Source organism: Ursus maritimus, unplaced genomic scaffold, assembly GCF_017311325.1.
Source record: "Ursus maritimus isolate PB19 unplaced genomic scaffold, ASM1731132v1 scaffold_16, whole genome shotgun sequence".
NCBI lineage: Eukaryota > Metazoa > Chordata > Mammalia > Carnivora > Ursidae > Ursus > Ursus maritimus.
The window spans coordinates 8,893,393-8,910,520 of NW_024424008.1; the positions used below are offsets into that span (position 1 = coordinate 8,893,393).

Sequence of the window (17,128 nt, forward strand, 5' to 3'; positions counted from 1 at the left end):
CCTTGTCCAGGTTTTTTTTTTTTCAATTTAAATTCATTAATTAACATATAATGTATTACTGGTTTCAGAGGTACAGGTCTATGATTCATCAGTCTTATATAACACCCAGTGCTCATTACATCATATGCCTCCTTAATGTCCATCACCCGGTTATCCCATCACCCCACCCCCTCCCCTCCAGCAACCCTCAGTTTGTTTCCTATAATTAAGTCTCTTATTGTTTCCTATAATTAAGTCTCTTATGGTCTGTCTCCCTCCTGATTTCGTCTTGTTTTATTTTTTCCTTTCCTCCCCTCTGATCCTCTGTTTTGCTTCCTAAATTCCACATATGAGTGAGATCATACGGTAATTGTCTTTCTCTGACTGACTTATTTCACTTAGCATAATACCCTCCAGTTTCATCCACGTCGTTGCAAATGTTAAGATTTCATTTTTTGATGACTGAATAGTATTCCATTGTGTATATATACCACATCTTCTTTATCCATTCATCTGTTGATGGACATCTGGGCTTTTTCCATAGTTTGGCTATTTTGGACATTGCTGCTATAAACTTTGGGGTGCAGGTGCCCTTTTGGATCACTACATTTGTATTTTGGGGGTAAATACTTAGTAGTGCAATTGCTGGGTTGTAAGGTAGCTCTATTTTTCACTTTTTGAGGAACCTCCATACTGTTTCCAGAGTGGCTGTACCAGCTTGCATTCCCACCAGCCATGTAAGAGGGTTCCCCTTTCTCCACATTCTCCCCAACATCTGTTGTTTCCTGACTTGTTAGTTTTAGCCATTCTGACCAGTGTGAAGTGGTATCTCATTGTATTTTGATTTGTATTTCCCTGATGCCAAGTGATGTTGAGCATTTCTTCATGTGTCTGTTGGCCATTTGTATGTCTTCTTTGGACAAATGTCTGTTCATGTCTCCTGCCCATTTTTTGACTGGATTATTTGGTTTTTGGGTGTTGAGTTTGATAAATTCGTGATAGATTTTGGAGACTAGCCCTTTATCTGATAAGACATTTGCAAATAACTTCTCCCATTCGGCCAGTTGTCTTTTGGTTTTGTTGACTGTTTCCTTTGCTGTGCAAAAGCTTTCTATCTTGACGAAATCCCAACAGTTCATTGTTGCCTTTGTTTCCCTTGCCTTTGGAGACGCGTCTAGCAAGAAGTAGCTGTGGCCAAGTTCACAGAGGTTGCTGCCTGTGTTCTCCTCTAGGATTTTGATGGATTCCTGTCTCACATTGACGTCTCTCATCCATTTTGATTTTATTTTTGCGTATGGTGTAAGGAAATGGGCATGTGTCTGTCCAATTTTCCCAACACCATTTATTGAAGAGACTGTCCTTTTTCCATTGGATATTCTTTCCTGCTTTGTCAAAGTTTAGTTGACCATAGAGTTGAGGGTCCATTTCTGAGTTCTCTATTCTGTTCCATTGGTCTATGTGTCTGGCTTTGTGCCAGCACCACACTGTCTTGATGATTACAGCTTCGTAATACAGCTTGAAGCCCGGAATTATGATGCCACCAGCTTTGTTTTTCTTTTCCAACATTCCTTTGTTTATTTGGGGTCTTTTCTGTTCCATACAGATTTTAGGATTATTTGTTCCAGTTCTGTGAAAAAAGTTGATGGTATTTTTTAATGCGTTTTTTTATTTCATTTTATTTTTTAAAATTTTATTTAATTAATTAATTAATTTATTTTAAAGATTTTATTTATTTATTTCAGAGAGGGAGAGGGAGAAGGAGAAGCAGGCTCCCTGCTGAACAGGGAGCCTGATGCGGGGTTCGATCCCAGGACTCTGGGATCATGTCCTGAGCTGAAGGCAGACGCTTAGCCAGCGAGCCATCCAGGTGCCCCAGTTGATGGTGTTTTGATAGGGATTGCATTGAATGTATAGATTGCTCTAGGTAGGATAGACATTTTAACAAGATTTGTTCTTCCAATCCATGAGCATGCAATGTTTCTCCATTTTCTTTGTGTCTTCCTCAATTCCTTCCATTAGTGTTCAGTAATTTTCTGAGTACAGATCCTTTGCCTCTTTGGTTAGGTTTATTCCTAGGTATGTTATGGTTTTTGGTGCAATTGTAAATGGGATTGACTCCTTAATTTCTCTTTCTACTGTCTCATTGTTAGTGTATAGAAATGCAACTGATTGCTGTGCATTGATTTTATATCCTGCCACTTTGCTGAATTCCTGTATGAATTCTAGCAACTTGGGGTGGAGTCTTTTGGGTTTTCTACGTAGAGTATTATGTTGTCTGCAAAGAGTGAGTTTGACTTCTTCTTTGCAGATTAGGATGCCTTTTATTTTTTTGTTGTCTGATTGTTGAGGCTAGGACTTCTAGTACTGTGCTGAACAGCATTGGTAAGAGTGGACAACCCTGCCGTGTTCCTGACCTTAAGGGAAAAGCTGTCAGTTTTTCCCCATTGAGAATGATATTCACTGTGGGCTTTTCTTACTTGGCTTTTATGATATTGAGGTATGTTCCCTCTATCCCTGCAGTGTGAAGAGCTTTAACCAAGAAAGGATGCTGTACTTTGTCAGATGTTTTTTTCTGCATCCGTTGAGAGGATCATATGGTTCTTGTCCTTTCTTTTATTTATGTAGTGTATCACATTGATTTGTAGACGTTGAACCATGCTTGCAGTCCAGGAATAAATCCCACTTGGTCATGGTGAATAATCTTTTTAATATACTGTTGGATCCTATTGGCTAGTATCTTGGTGAGAATTTTTGTATCCATGTTCATCAGGGATATTGGTCTGTAATTCTCCTTTTTGATAGGGTCTTTGTCTGGTTTTGGGATCAAGGGTGCTGGCCTCATAGAAAGAGTTTAGAAGTTTTCCTTCCATTTCTATTCTTTGAAATAGCTTCAGAAGAATAGGTATTAATTCTTCTTTTAAATGTTTGGTAGAATTCCCCTGGGAAGCCATCTGGCCCTGGACTCTTGTTTTTGGGGAGATTTTTGATGACTGCTTCAATTTCCTTCCTGGTTATGGGTCTGTTCAGGTTTTCTATTTCTTCCTGGTTCAGTTTTGGTAGTTTATACGTCTCTAGAAATGCATCCATTTCTTCCAGATTGTATAATTTGTTGGCATATACTTGCTCATACTATGTTCTTATAATTGTATTTCTTCAGTGTTCATTGTGATCTCTCCTTTCACTCATGATTTTATCTATTTGGGTCCTTTCTTTTTTCTTTTTGATAAGTCTGGCCAGGGTTTTGTCAATCTTATTGATTCTTTCAAGGAACCAGCTCCTTGTTTCATTGATCTGTTCTACTGTTCTTTTGGTTTCTATTTCATTGATTTCTGCTCTAATCTTTCTTAATTCTCTTCTTCTGCTGGGTTTAGGCCTTACTGTTCTTTCTCCCGCTCCTTTAGGTGTAAGGCTAGGTCGTGTATTTGAAAACTTTCTTGTTTCTTAAGAAAGGCTTGTATTGCAGCCATCTTTGCTGCATCCCAAAGGTTTTTGAACAGTTGTGTTTTCTTTTTTTTTTTTTTTTTAAAGATTTTATTTATTTGACAGAGATAGAGACAGCCAGCGAGAGAGGGAACACAAGCAGGGGGAGTGGGAGAGGAAGAAGCAGGCTCCTAGTGGAGGAGCCTGATGTGGGGCTCGATCCCATAACGCCGGGATCACGCCCTGAGCTGAAGGCAGACGCTTAACCGCTGTGCCACCCAGGCGCCCCTGAACAGTTGTGTTTTCATTTTCATTTGTTTCCATGAAGTTTTAAAAATTCTTCTTTAATTTCCTGGTTGACCCATTCATTCTTTAGTAGGATGCCCTTTAGCCTCCATGTATTTGAGTTCTTTCCATTGCAGTTTCAAAGCATTGTGGTCTGAAAATATGCAGGAAATAATCCCAATCTTTTGGTACCAGTTGAGACCTGATTCGTGACCCAATATGTGATCTATTCTGGAGAATGTTCCATGTTCCATACACTAGAAAAGAATGTGTATTCTGTTGCTTTAGGATGGAATGCTCTGGTCCAGTGTGTCTTTCAAAGCCCTTGTTTCCTTGTTGATCTTCTGCTTAGATGATCTGTGCATTGCATTGAGGGGGATGTTAAGGTCCCCTACTATTATCGTATTATTATCAATGTGTTTCTTTGATTTTGTTATTAATTGGTTTATATAATTGTGTGCTCCCATGTTAGGGGCATAAATATTTACAGTTGTTAGATCTTCTTGTTGGATAGACCCTTTAATTATGTCATAGTGTTCTTCCTCATGTCTTATTGAAGTCTTTGGTTTAAACTCTAATTTGTCTGGGGTGCCTGGGTGGCTCAGTCATTGGGCATCTGCCTTTGGCTCGGGTCATGATCTTGGGGTTCTGGGATCAAGCCCTGCATCAGGCTCCCTGCTCAGGGGGGAAGCCTGCTTGTCCCTCTCCCACTCCCCCTGCTTGTGTTCCCTCTCTTACTGTCTGTCAAATAAATAAAATATCTAAAAAAAAATTAAATCTAATTTGTCTGACGTAAGGATTACCACCCCAGCTTTCTTTCGATATCCATTAAAATGATAAATGGTTTTCCACCCCTTCATTTTCAACATGGAGGTATCCTTGGGTCTAAAATGAGTCTCTGGCAGATAGCATATTGACAGGTCTTGCTTTTTTAATCCAATCTGATGCCCTGTGTCTTTTGATTGGGATATTTAGCGCATTTATATTCAGAGTAAGCATTGAAAGATAGGAATTTAGTGCCATTGTATAACCTGTAAAATCATTCTTTCTGTATATTGTCTCTGTTCCTTTCTGGTCTGTGTTACTTTTGGGCTCTCTCTTTGCTTAAAGGGTCCCTTTTAATATTTCTTGTAGAGCTGGTTAGTGATCACAGATTTTTAAAATTTCTGTTTTATCACTTTTTATCTTTTTATCACTCCTTCTATTTTGAATGACATCCTAGCTGGATAAAGTATTCTTGGCTGCATAGTTTTCTCATTTAGCACCCTGAATATATCATGCCAGTCCTTTCTGGCCTGCCAGGTCTCTGGGTGATAGATCTTCTGCTGGTCTAATGTTTCTACCCTTGTAGGTTACAAACCTCTTCTCCTGAGCTGCTGTCAGGATTTTCTCTTTGTCTCTGAGATTTGCAAGTTTCACTATTATATGTCAGGGTGTTAACCTATTTTTTATTGATTTTGGGGGGGTTCTCTCTGCCTCCCGGACTTGAATGCATTTCCTTCCCCAAACTAGGGAAGTTCTCTGCTATAATTTGCTCCAATATACCTTCTGCCCCTGTCTCTCTTTCTTCTTCTGGGATCCCAGTTATTCTAATATTGTTTGCTTTATGGTATCACTTATCTCTTGAATTCTCCCGTGATCCCGTAGTAGCTTCTCTCTTTCTCAGCTTCTTCTCTATCATTTTATTTTCTGTATCACTAGTTCTCTCTTCTGCCTCATTTATCCTAGCAGTTAAAGCCTCTATTTTTTATTGCATCTCATCAATAGCCTTTTTTATTTCGACTTTAGATTTTAGTTCTTATTTCTCCAGAAAGGGATTCTCTAGTGTCTTCTATGCTTTTTTTCCTAGCCCAGCTAGTATCTTCATAATCATTATTCTGAACTCTAGTTCCAATATCTTACTTATGTCGTACCGATTAGTCCCTCGCAGTCAATACTGCCTCCTTGTCCTGGTTTTGTGAGTATGGCCAGGTTCCTGAGGGTTCAGAGCCCATATGCTCTCACCTTGATAGAGTGGGCAGAGCTCTGTGGCCTCTGTGGGTCCCTACTCTGCTCTGATTTCTCATGACACAAAATCTTTAGCAGGGGCAGTCTCTAGATTTTGATATGGTCATTTTGTAGACAGGAAGCACAGAGAAGAAAACACTTATCAAGGTTACACAGGGCAAAGATATCAGAACCTTGAAGGCCACTCCCAGACTCATCCTGCTTAGAGGCAGCACAAAGGACACAGTGCTGGAAACAGCTTTGGTTTCTTTCTCACCAGCCTCAATTCTCATCTATGCAGTGGGTCCTGGGCTGCCTCTAGGCAGGGTGTTGTGGGAGGCATGTGAACTGGGTTCCACTCCCAGCTCTGCCACGGACTTCCTGTATGTTACTGCTCATTACTCCCCTGCAAGCTGCTTGTGAGGATTGAGTCATTGGTGTAAATGTGCTTGGTGAACTCACTGCTTAGGCATCAGGGTTCTAGGATTGCTGCTGATATGGCCTCCAGTCCCAGCTGGGCCCGTGCAGACCACACCTTCCTCCCCAAACTGCCTTCCGTCAGTCAGCAACAGTGTGGCATGCAACTGTTCTGTCTTTTTTGAGTCTGGGTTTGGGCTCAGATAGGTCCAAGCTCTGAGAGTAGGTGGCCACTTTTATGGAGGGACTTCAGAGGTACCAGAAAAGGCCTCCATATTGTCCATATTGGATTCTCCCATTCAAAGCATTCTTAAGCATCAGGTTTTTTCTTAAATGGGGACTCAGTAGCACCAGTCATGCATTTAAAAACCATCAGGGAGAGTGCAGCAGGAGCAGACCTTGAGATGTGGAATCAGGGTTCTAGGAAGCACCTCGCAGTCCTTAGAGAATGTGGACCTTGAAGTTGGATACACCTTGGGCATATGCCCTTGGGCAGATCACTGCCTCTCTGAGCCTGATCTTGCAGGCCTTGTGGGAACCAGAGGAGTGAAGCGGACTCTGCCCTCAGGCATGGCCTAGCTGCCCTGTGCTGAGAGCAAGCAAATAGGTGAGAGAGCATGGGGCTGGTGTTGTGAAACTCCAGGACCCCAGGTCTCCTCTAGGCCAGCAGGAAAGCCTGCCTCTAGCCTCTTCCTCATGGCAAGGCCCTGAAGGAAGCATGGTCTTAGGCCTGATGAAAGACCTTTATGAGGTATCTTTTGCCTCAGCGATCTTCAGTACTACCTCATTTGGCAGGCAAAGCAGGGCTTGTCAAGTATTCACTTTGTAGGCTGTGAGGACTGGTTACTGAATTACTGGTGACTACTGATATGCTGTCCAGTGGTTTCTGCCCTCTCCCCCAGCTCCTCACTGTCCCAGGATCATGCCCAGAACCATGATGGAGTCCGGTGGCCTTGTGCCCATCCTAGTATCTGGGACACAAGGCTGGTGAATGAATCAGCTGACAAGATACGCCTAGGGCAACAAATTGACCATTTCCTCTGGCACAAAACAGTGAGAAGCCGCTTCACAGGACTAATGTGAGAATTAAGGTGCAGGAGGGTCAGTCTTCCATTTATGCTGACTCTGTGCAGCCCACCAGACAACCCCGCTGGGCTGCCTACCACCTTCACTCTGGCTCAACTCATGGACCCAACCAACCCTGTCTCTCTCAGGGACTATGAGACCCCAGCTCAATTTGTCAGATGCTAGGAAGTAAGGGGAGGAATCCCAGGCCCTCCTTCCTTCCCCAGGAACCTAATATCCTAGACCCCTTGCCAAAACACTGAAGGGCTGAGTCTCCAGCTCTGACCAATGGAAAAGGAGTAGTGTTAGCTGCTTTAGGCAGCTGGAAGAGGGAAGTCACATTCTCTGAGCCTGGCTCCACAGCTACCCAAGACTTTCCAAAGGACTCCAGCACTGGTCCCTGGGTGAAGAGTCCAGAGGGGGAGGGAGGAGTCTGAGTCCTAGTCTTGGTTCAGTTGTTGACTTCCTGTATGTCCTTGCTTGCATGACCTCAGCCTTCAGCTTCTTCCAATGGCTATAAAATGGGCCTGCCTCTGCACGAGATGCCTCAGGACTCTGGGACTTCAGAGTCCCCAACCCCTTGAAACAGATGTAGAATCTGCTTTCTTCCCTCTGAGGACAGGTGGTAGGAACAGGGACAGGGAGGCTGACACCCTGTGCAGCCTCAGCCCCAGCTTGGCACTGCCTCCTGTGATCTCTAGCCCAGGGAGAGGGTAAGACTCCAAATGAAAGTATTCTGAATACTAAATTCATAGCATCTAAGATTCCCAAGTTCCTCTAAATCTTCCAAGAAGCACAGGAGACGCAGGGCAGACAGGAACACGCTAATTTTGTAGATAAATAGGCCCGGGGCAGCTGGAGGGTTTAGAAAGGTAGGTGCTGGAGTACTAGGCACTGAGTGAGTGAAAGCTCATGTGACCTGGTAAAAGTGAGGCCACTGCTGTGACTCCCAGCTGCTCCTTCACTTGCCTTCTAAGCCCTGGGCCTGGTTTGGAAAGAGAAATGGACAAGATGACCTCCATGGGCCTCCGACTGGATGCTGGAAACAGAAGGTGGGTCATACCTTCCTTTCTAAGTCAGGTGCCAAAAGGGCCCACTGGACCAAGACCTCTGGTAAGAGCTATGACAGAGGGAGGAGACACCAAGGTTGAACCTGTTTTATGGGTGACATGCTGGCTGGGCTGGGCTTGGGGGCAGAACAGAGAGCTGGGCTTAACTTTTCAAGGGACTGAAGGCTTGGGATCCTGGCTGGTGCCAGGCCTCTTACAGTGTCAACTGGGGTCAACTCTACTGGGACTGAGAGGCAATGGGGAGATGAGGTAGGGAAGAGGGGTGAGAATGTGGGGAGAGGAAAGGGAGCTGGTGGGAAAGGGAGTGGAAGGAAGGGGTGAGGAGAGAGGGAAGGGAAGCAGGGCCTGGCTGGAGCTGAGCCAAAACCAAAGCCAGACGTGGTGGGGTCAGCAGCAGGAGACACTCAAAAGGGAGCCTCCCGGGAAGTGCGGGCAGCCATCAGGGCCCGTTTGAGCTGCTCATAGGTGACAAACATCACCACGTTCCAGGAACCCAAACGGAGAAAGGAGGGCATGAACCTAGAAGAGAGGAAACACAGGTCACAGAGGGCAATCTGGTGACTCCTGAGGGCACTCTACCTCCCGCTTACCCCCCTGGGCCATAGTATCCAATCCAATCCAGTTGCTCTGTCCCAAAGGAGGGTGGGAGGGTCCAGGGAACAGAGCCCCACAGCTGTGTGGCTGTGAGCAAGAATCTCCCTTGAGTCCCCATTTTAATACCCATAAGGTACGGATGACAACTCTGGAAGTAGTTGAGAGCATGAGAAAATGCTGGTGAAATACCAGGACCAGGATCAGAATAGCTTGACACCTGGTTGCTAATCAGTTCCAGGTGGTTCTCTCCCACCTGTGTGTAGGTATGGGTAGCCAGGAGGCTTGGAATTGGGTGTGATGGATCAAAGACTCACCCTTTGTAGAAGGCTCGGGGACCCTCCTTCTGGAGCATGGTGAGGGCACAGTGGCCAGCGCTCCTGTACTGGCCCAGGGCAGAGTTCATGTATCTCGTCTTGACCACATCGACAGGGGAGGCGATGACGGTGGTGCAGAAGCCTGCCCCGAAGGCGGAAGTGAAGTGGCAAGGGAGGTCATCTGCCAAGGAGGAGCAGGAGAGGCAGTGAGGACTCCTCACCCCATCATTCCAGAAGGAAAGAGATTATTAAAGTAGCTTAGGGGTCTGATGGTTTTAGAGAGAGACACTCCAGCTGGGACTTCTGATGACCTAAGAGTCATTTTGCCTCAGTGCCTCAGTGTGCAAAGTGGGTGCTTCATCCCAGCTGGCTTCAATATGGTAAATCTAAACTCATTCCACAAGCAGAGGGGAAGGAGGATGAAAAGATGTGGTCTTCAGGCAACCAGACTCCCACATCTCATCCTAGTTGGGGGAAGGGTGAGATCCAGCACCATTTACCTTAACTCACCTGTCATGAGGTTGGCCTTCAGGATGGTGTCCTTGATGAGATCGTAGGTCACCAGCTCAGCACAGTTGACAATAGCATTACGAGCAACATTGGGAGAGGTCCCTATAGGAGGAAACGGTACCGATGTGAGACCAGAGAATAGGGGAGGAGGAGGATGGGGAAGAAACACCCGATACACTGATACACACCTTTCCAGAGTCCTCGGAACCCTTCCTCTCGGGCGATGGTCTTATAGGCATCAACAGTGCTTTGGTATCTCCGGCCACTTCCAGCCCGGGCCTGAGCCTGGAACCGGACCTTCACTACATCTGTGGGCTGGGCCACGGCCACAGCCAAGGCACCTGTGGTGCTGCCTGCCAGGAGGCGGCTCCCGATGCCGGCATCTGTGGGACAACCATGGGGGTCAGTGCCCGGCTGGGGTTGTACTCATTTTCCACCTCCCCTCACTAAGACCACCTCATCACTGTAATCTTTTGCCTTTTGGGAATAGGACTCAGACAACCTCTGGCTCAAAAAACTTCTTGCCTCAAAGAAAATAACACTGTGGATGTCTACTCTTGCTAGGTACAGGGTTATAATAAGGAGTAGGACAAAATGAGACTTAGCTCAACAGGGTAAATGCTGAGAAATCACAACCCTTTCTGTTTGACAAATGTGAAAACCAAGGCTCAGAGAAAAGTGGCCTTCTTAAGGCCTGGGACCCATAAGACTTGAGATCTCATGCCAGATGTATTTCTCCCTACCATGTAATCTTGGGAAATGTTAACCTTTCGATCTGGGTTCTCAGTTTTCACTTGTGAAAAATGGAGGGTGGGCAAGGCCTGCCGAGGAGATGAAATGGAAGAGTGGCCTTGGAGGCAAAAGTCCCGGGTGTGTTTTTCCGGCTCTTCATCGTGTGCCCTTGGCCAAGTCCTTTCCACCTAGCAAGACTCAGTCTCTTCATCTGTAGATGATACCATCTACTCTCAAAGTGGTTGTGAGGACTGTCCTGGGATGATCCCCTGCACAGAGCTTAGCACAGGCCAGGTGTTCAGGGATCATTAGGAGAATCAAGGTCCCTTCCAGTTCTCAGTTCCTCTGATCTGCCTAGGGATCTTGAAGCCTAAAGGAGCTATGCAGCAAATCATCAATCATGGATGATTTACTGGGATCAGTCATCGCCAAGAAGAAAAGGCCAAGGGGCCTATGGCCCAGCTCCACACTCACGCTCAGAACCCTTGGTGTAGAACTGCTTGACAGAGTCGTAGAGGCCGATGCGGACAGAGGCAAAGCTCATCTGGCGCTGCAGGCCGGCGACCAGCCCACTGTAGAGGCTGCGGGGGCCCTCGGTGCGCACCATGGTCAGGATGGTGCCCAGCACGCCGCGGTACTGGGCGCTGGCCGCAGCCCGCACTGGCCCCTGCCTCTCTCCTTGGATCTGCAAGGTCAAGATGGGTGGTTATATAGACAGGCAGTTTGCCCTCCCCGTCTCCTGCCATCCCTGTGTTCCAATGTTTACAGTCCTCAACATTTCCCTGGCCCTTAAGGAGCCTGTGTCTTGGGGCAGAGCAGACTAGAAGACAACATCAGGAACCCCAGGCTTCATCCCCTCACCTGCAGCCGGACTTTCGCCGTGTCCAGAGGAAAGGTAATGAGATCTGCGATGCAGGCAGCTGTGCCAGCCCCCAGGAACTTCACAGTGGCAGTAGGGGGTACATCTGTAGCCTTGAACCCAACCATAATGCTGATAGCCTGCTACCTCCCAGAAGATGGAGAAAGACTGGAGAAGGGGACACCTTCAGTCAGCAAGAAGACAAGGTACAGGAACTCTGCCGGAATCTAAGCCAAGGAGAGAGAAGTCCCATTAGCAGCAGAATGACCAGCCCCTCCCTGCTCGCCACCCCGCCCCTACCTTCCCTGACAAAGCAAGAACCAGAATGACCTTGTGAGGGAAAATAGGAGTGAGCTCTGGAGGTACTCAAATGGGGCTGGAGAAGCAATTCCTGCTTGAGGGAAACACGTTTTGTGAAGCGTCCCCTCCTTTTCACTACAGGGAGAGTCTGGCTCAGGGCTATCTTAGTGATGCCTTGAAAATAAGGCAGTGACCTAGCCTTTTGTCTGCTGGGTGCAGAGTTCACTGGCAATGGCCACATCCCTGCTTCTGCAGATCTGGAGGACGGGCAGAAGTGGGCAAAAGTTTTCAGTCAGACGAAGACCTGACAGGCACAAACTCACAGGCTTACGCCCCGGATTTCCTAAGCAGAAGCCGTTCCTACGGGTCTGAAATTGCCTAAGTCTAGACAAAAAGGAATGGGTAAGACAGTTCAATCCTCTCCCAGCCCATTAGTCTCATTCTCTTCCCCAGCCCGCACAACTGGGGCTCTCTAGAGCCATCCTTTTGAGACTGCTCTGCTGGGCGCTGGTTTACTGAGATGCAGGAGACAATATCACCCTAGAGGGGCCTTACTGTCTGGCACAGCGGACGGGCAGGTAATTCAAGCCGCTTTTGGGGCTTGCAGGACATACTCTCAAAATGTGGAGGGAACAACTAACTCCATCAGGAGAGAGGGAAGAGTGGGTGATCAGAAAAGGTAACATTTAGCTGAGCCTTGAAGGATCCTGGGCAACTCTCAGGGCTGAGAGCAGGTGCACAGGCATTGGGCTCTCTCCCCCCTGGATGACTACTGTGTGACGCAGGGAAAACTGTCTCCTCCTCTGGCCAGCCTCCTCTTGTTCAACACAGGGGATCCACATCTTCACCACAGGAGGGGCAGGCACGCGGGAGGGGGTGCAGGTCAGAGCTATGAAGAGTGACACAGGAAACCAAAAGCTCCATTTTGTTCTCAGAGTTGGAACAACACCCTTCTCTGCTGCCTCTGCGGCCTGGGGAGGAAGTGAGCCCAGCGCCCCAGTGGGGGAGGGCGACCTGCTTCTCTCTTCGCTGAGCTCACTTCTCTGACTGCAGGAGCAGCTGCTCTGAGCCCAGCCTGATTGGCTGCCCGTGTCACTGGGGCCATGAGGAAAATGCCGGCCAGCAGAGGGAGGATGTGGTTGGAGTCCGTTGAGAACACAGACCCATGGAAACAAACAGCTTCTTCCTCCTGGGCTTTTCACTCTAGGTATCTGGGGCAAAGAGCGAAACCCAGAGGCTATTCACCACCTCAACTGCACCCAGAGCTCCTAGAGGCCAGGCCTGGTCTGGAGTTTCCCTGGAGCCTGGCCGTATGAGGCTCCGTGAGGATTGGTGGCCGTATGGCAGAATGGGTTGATGAAGGTGCTTCAGATGCCCCAGCTTCCCTGCCTGACCCCAAGATGTGTTCCATACCTTCCCCATGCCACTGCCTGGAGCACTCTGTTACTCACTGGCTCTTCAGAGCAGCCTGGTGAGGTGGCTGCCTTACTTCCATGTTACAGATGAGGGAACTTAGAGCCACGTGTACAGGCTCCAAAGCTTATGCAATTTGCTTTGCGCTGGCGTCCAGAACATTTTTCTCCGGCTGTTTTCTCAGCCCGGCCCAGGCAGGGCTTTTGCAAGGCAGTCTAACACCCAAGTTCTCTCATGCCAATTTGACAGTTCTGAGAAGATTCAGACAAGTAGTATCCCTTCTCTGGGCCTCAGAGACATGATAAATGAGTCAATCATGTCCTGACCCTGAGCGAGGCTGCAGTGTTGTGAAGGCCAAAGAACAAGACCCAGGCCGTTCATCTCAAAGACATGTGCACAGAGGCTCAGCTGCCATTTCAAATGTTGCTTTGGGTTTGCCCAGGTCTTTCAGAGGCGGGAGTACGGGATCAATGGTCACTTGTGCTAAAGACCCTACTAAGAAAAGTAAATAATACTCAAGCCTAGAAGTCCTAGCTCTGCTGCTGACTTCCAGGATGATCAAGGACTAATCACTGTCCCATCTAGGCTTCAATTTCTTCCTTTGTAAATATGGGGACCACCATCCCTGGCTTGTCAAGGTCAGCTTAAAGGATAGAATGAGACTAGGGATATATGAAAGTCTTTGTGAGATCTGAAAGCAACTTCACTGGGGGTGGTGGTAGTTATTTTTGCTAATGTCCTACTGACACCCACCCCCAGGCAAAGCGCTGCTGTAGGCAGCAGGAGACCCCTCCCTCAGACTGGACTCTTACCCGGCTTTGTACGGTCTCACGCTGAGGCCTCCAAGATCAAGCTTCTCTAAAGGCATCCCATTCTTCAAAGCTGCCAGTGGCTATCATGGCCCGATCCCCTTGGTTTTCCATAGAAAATGGCTGGGAGACGAAACACCTAATAGTCATACTATGTGTCCTGTGGATGAGGGCAGAGAGGAGAGTTTATTTTTTAAGATTTTATTTCTTTTAGAGAGAGAAAGAAAGAGAGCATGTGAGCGGGGGGAGGGCAGTAGGGGGAGGGGCAGAGGGCAGGAGAAAATCTCAAGCCCGACTCCCTGCTGAGCACAGAGGTCAATACCAGCTGGATCCCACCACCCCCAGATCCTGACCTGGGCGTTAGCCAACAGTCCAAGACTCAACCCACTGAGCCACCCAGGCGCCCCAAGATTAGAGTTTAGAAAGGGGAAATCTGCCTTAAAGGATCACACTCCAGCAAGGAAAGAGGCACCTGCCCGAGGCACATAAACCCACACAGTCCTTAAGGGGGTTGGTGGGGAGGAGTAAGGAACAGGGTCCATTTCTCCCAGGACAGCAGGGGACTAATTAAGTGCACACATTGGAGGGGAGAAATGAACCCAGGAGTTCCCCCTCTCCAGTCTGCTCTCTTAGTATCACACATTGACTCCCTTCCAGATTTCTGCTTTAGTGGCAGTCTGTACTCGGGGAAGCATCCCCCAACACAGCAGACTCTGGTGAATGGGAGTGTTCTAAGAAGGTCATGATAGGTCAGAGACTCTCTGAGAGTCGACTAGGCCCCAGGCGCGGGCTGGAGGAGGCTAAAGGGGCTGGGAGCCGGCCCTGCTCAAAACCTCCTCCTCCTTGGGAGGGAAGGTCATTCAGATCTTCGTGGACGCGCCCAAAGTCCCCACCCAAGGGGGGGTGCTGAGCATCCAGGCCGAGGGGAGAGAGTGGAAGGGTGGAGGCTGAAATTACGGCCAATTGAACCTGAGAGGTAAAGAACAAAAGGGAGAGGGAAAAAGAGTGAAAAGAGAGATAAAGAAAAAGAGGACAGAGAGGAAAAATACAGGATAGACTGGGAGAAGAGGAGGGAAATTAAAGAGAGGGAAGAGAGCGGGGTAGCGGCCTTGCGGGCGCAGGGCTGGGGCGGGCAGGGCCCGGGCTCACCGGGCAGCAGGCAGAATACGAGAGTGCCGCCGGATCTGTCTGTAGGCGGGCGGAGAGCGCGTGGAGGGAGAGCAGACGGTACCCTACCTAGGAGCGCTGCTGGCGAGCTTGCAGTGGGGCCCGCCGAGCCCGCCGCGCGGTTTAGGTCTCGGGGGGCGGGGCCTGAGGGGCGGGGCCTGAGGGCTCCAAGGGGTGGGGCGACCCTCTAGCCACCGCCTTCCCGCAAGGGCAGTCACGCCTGAGGTTCTCTGCGCGCCTTCCTCCACTACCATTTCCGTGCGGGCGGATTCCCGCGTCTACCCGTTCGTTCCTCCGCAGGGTCGCTTCCTCGCTCTGCTTCACACACCCCCGGTCCGCCAACCTCCTGGTGAGAATGGCAAGGCTGACGTCTGGAAAGAAGCAGAGCCTAACTAGGGTCACACAAGCCTCTGCGCCCCCGGCACCCCGCCAGGGCTCTTTGTAACAGCGCCCCCCAGAGGCTCGGGTGGAGCGCACTCCCTCCCTTCACCCGCCCAGTCCGTGACCCCAGACCGAGCAAACCCAAGGCCTGCTTCCCGCGCTCTCGAGGGGCGGGGCCTCCCGACCGCTGGCGATTGGTTAAAGCCGCCGCGTTGCCCGCGGAAGGAGCCAATCCGGGCTGCAGCGGAAGGTGGCGGCTAACCGCCAATGGCGGTGGGGCGCGCCTGGGCTTTCCCCCGTGTCCCGCGGGACACCGGCCTTGCCCAGGGGACCCGGGGGACTTCGGACGGGGGCACCGAGCATGACGCTCCCGCCCCCACTTGCGGCCGAGTGCGCGGGCCGGCGCCCCGCGAGTGAGAAAGCCGAACAGGGCCCGGGCCTGCTGCGCGCCCGGCCCTGAGATGAGAAAGTGACTTAAATGAGCTGAACCTGGGTCGCCCTCAGGGAGCTGGCGGTCTTCTCGGGGTGACAGACACGTAAAAAAACAGTAACGGGGTCCTGGGGCTGGGACAAATATGACGTTTAGGGAGTAGAAGGAGATAGGACTCTTCACCCTTAGCCACTCTGTCCCTTTCTTCCTGTTTTCATCCCTTCGGCCTCCCAGGACTGTTTTAAGGGATTCATCAAGGTACTGGAAGCGGTCTCCTTGACTAGATTGTAAACTTCTCAAGAGCAGGAAGCTATTTCCTGTATTTTTAGTATCTTTACACTCCAAGGGCCTGCCTACAGTGGAGGCTCAGTGCGTGCTGTTTGGGCTGGAAATGCCTGGAAAAGCGAAATGGGAGGACCGGGGAGACGAACATTTGGCGACTGCAATTACCGAGTTCACGTTCAGTGTGAATACGTCGCATAATCCTGTGAGGCTGATATTAACTTCAATTTTGCAGCTGAGGAAACAATCCCAAAGAAGTTAAAACACCTGCCTAATGTCACACAGCTAGGAAGTGGTGACCCGTGACTTAAATCCTGGTGTATCAGGTTCCATGTGTTTGTTTTCTGAATTATCCTTAAGCAGAAATGGTCAGCTGATAATAACTGGAATGGGCCTGGATAATTATAGCAGGAAAGAAAAACACTGAGCACATGGTCCTGGCAGAAGCAGAAACAAAGTGGAAACTGAGAAGTCAAACCAGAGAATTTTTCTGACACTGTGGAGTCTCCCATCCACTAGCTGGTCTAGCTTTTGCACAAACTTCTGTGTCTTGCTGTGATGAAATGATTCCCAGGATGCTCTGTGACTGGTGAAACTGGTGAAACTGCTGAACTCGAGGAGACAGAAAGAAAAGGATGGAACTAAGGGCCTAAAAATGAAAGTGTCACCCTGATTGCCAAAACAGGGAAGAATTTGGATTCCAAAGACTCTACCCATGAAATGTTTAATCATCCTTGGCAAAATTCAAGGGCTGTGAAAAGGATGATGTGTGAACATTTAAAAAGAGAAGCAGAGATTCCCAGGACCCAGCATGGATCCCTTAATAAGAAATCCTGTTAAAACGAATTCAACACAAGAGTTTGAAAACAAAAAAAAAAAAAATAAACAGCAAAACCCCCAAATGCTCTTTTATTTTGGATGGAACCAAGCAGATTAGAGCAATGCTACAGACACTGTACCTCTGGATTTTTAGCAAGCCGCTTGTCCAAGTCATTAGAGATCCTGTAGACGGATTAGAGAATGTATGGATACAGGTAAGTGCATTTTAAAAACTTGTTTCACATCTATTTCACTGAATATATATATATATATATATATATATATATATATGCGCC

At 48.5% G+C, this 17,128-nt stretch overlaps 1 protein-coding gene and 1 pseudogene across 2 annotated transcripts; both read right to left on the reverse strand.

The window, feature by feature from the left end:
* Positions 1–8,295: 8,295 nt before the first annotated feature.
* Positions 8,296–15,137, reverse strand: UCP2 (uncoupling protein 2). 2 transcript variants are annotated; one of them, XM_040630840.1, is made up of 8 exons: positions 14,990–15,137; positions 13,757–13,913; positions 11,234–11,458; positions 10,847–11,057; positions 9,829–10,023; positions 9,641–9,742; positions 9,131–9,311; positions 8,296–8,741 (listed from the first exon to the last, which is right to left on the reverse strand). In XM_040630840.1, exons 3-8 carry the CDS (start codon positions 11,357–11,359, stop codon positions 8,627–8,629), a joined length of 930 nt encoding a protein of 309 aa, XP_040486774.1. In that variant the 5' UTR covers positions 11,360–11,458; positions 13,757–13,913; positions 14,990–15,137; the 3' UTR covers positions 8,296–8,626. The 2 variants fall into 2 exon arrangements, with proteins under 2 accessions (XP_040486774.1, XP_008705556.1); XM_008707334.2 differs by having other exon boundaries at positions 14,903–15,057.
* Positions 15,044–17,128, reverse strand: part of LOC103678116 — a 6,782-nt pseudogene continuing 4,697 nt past the window's right edge.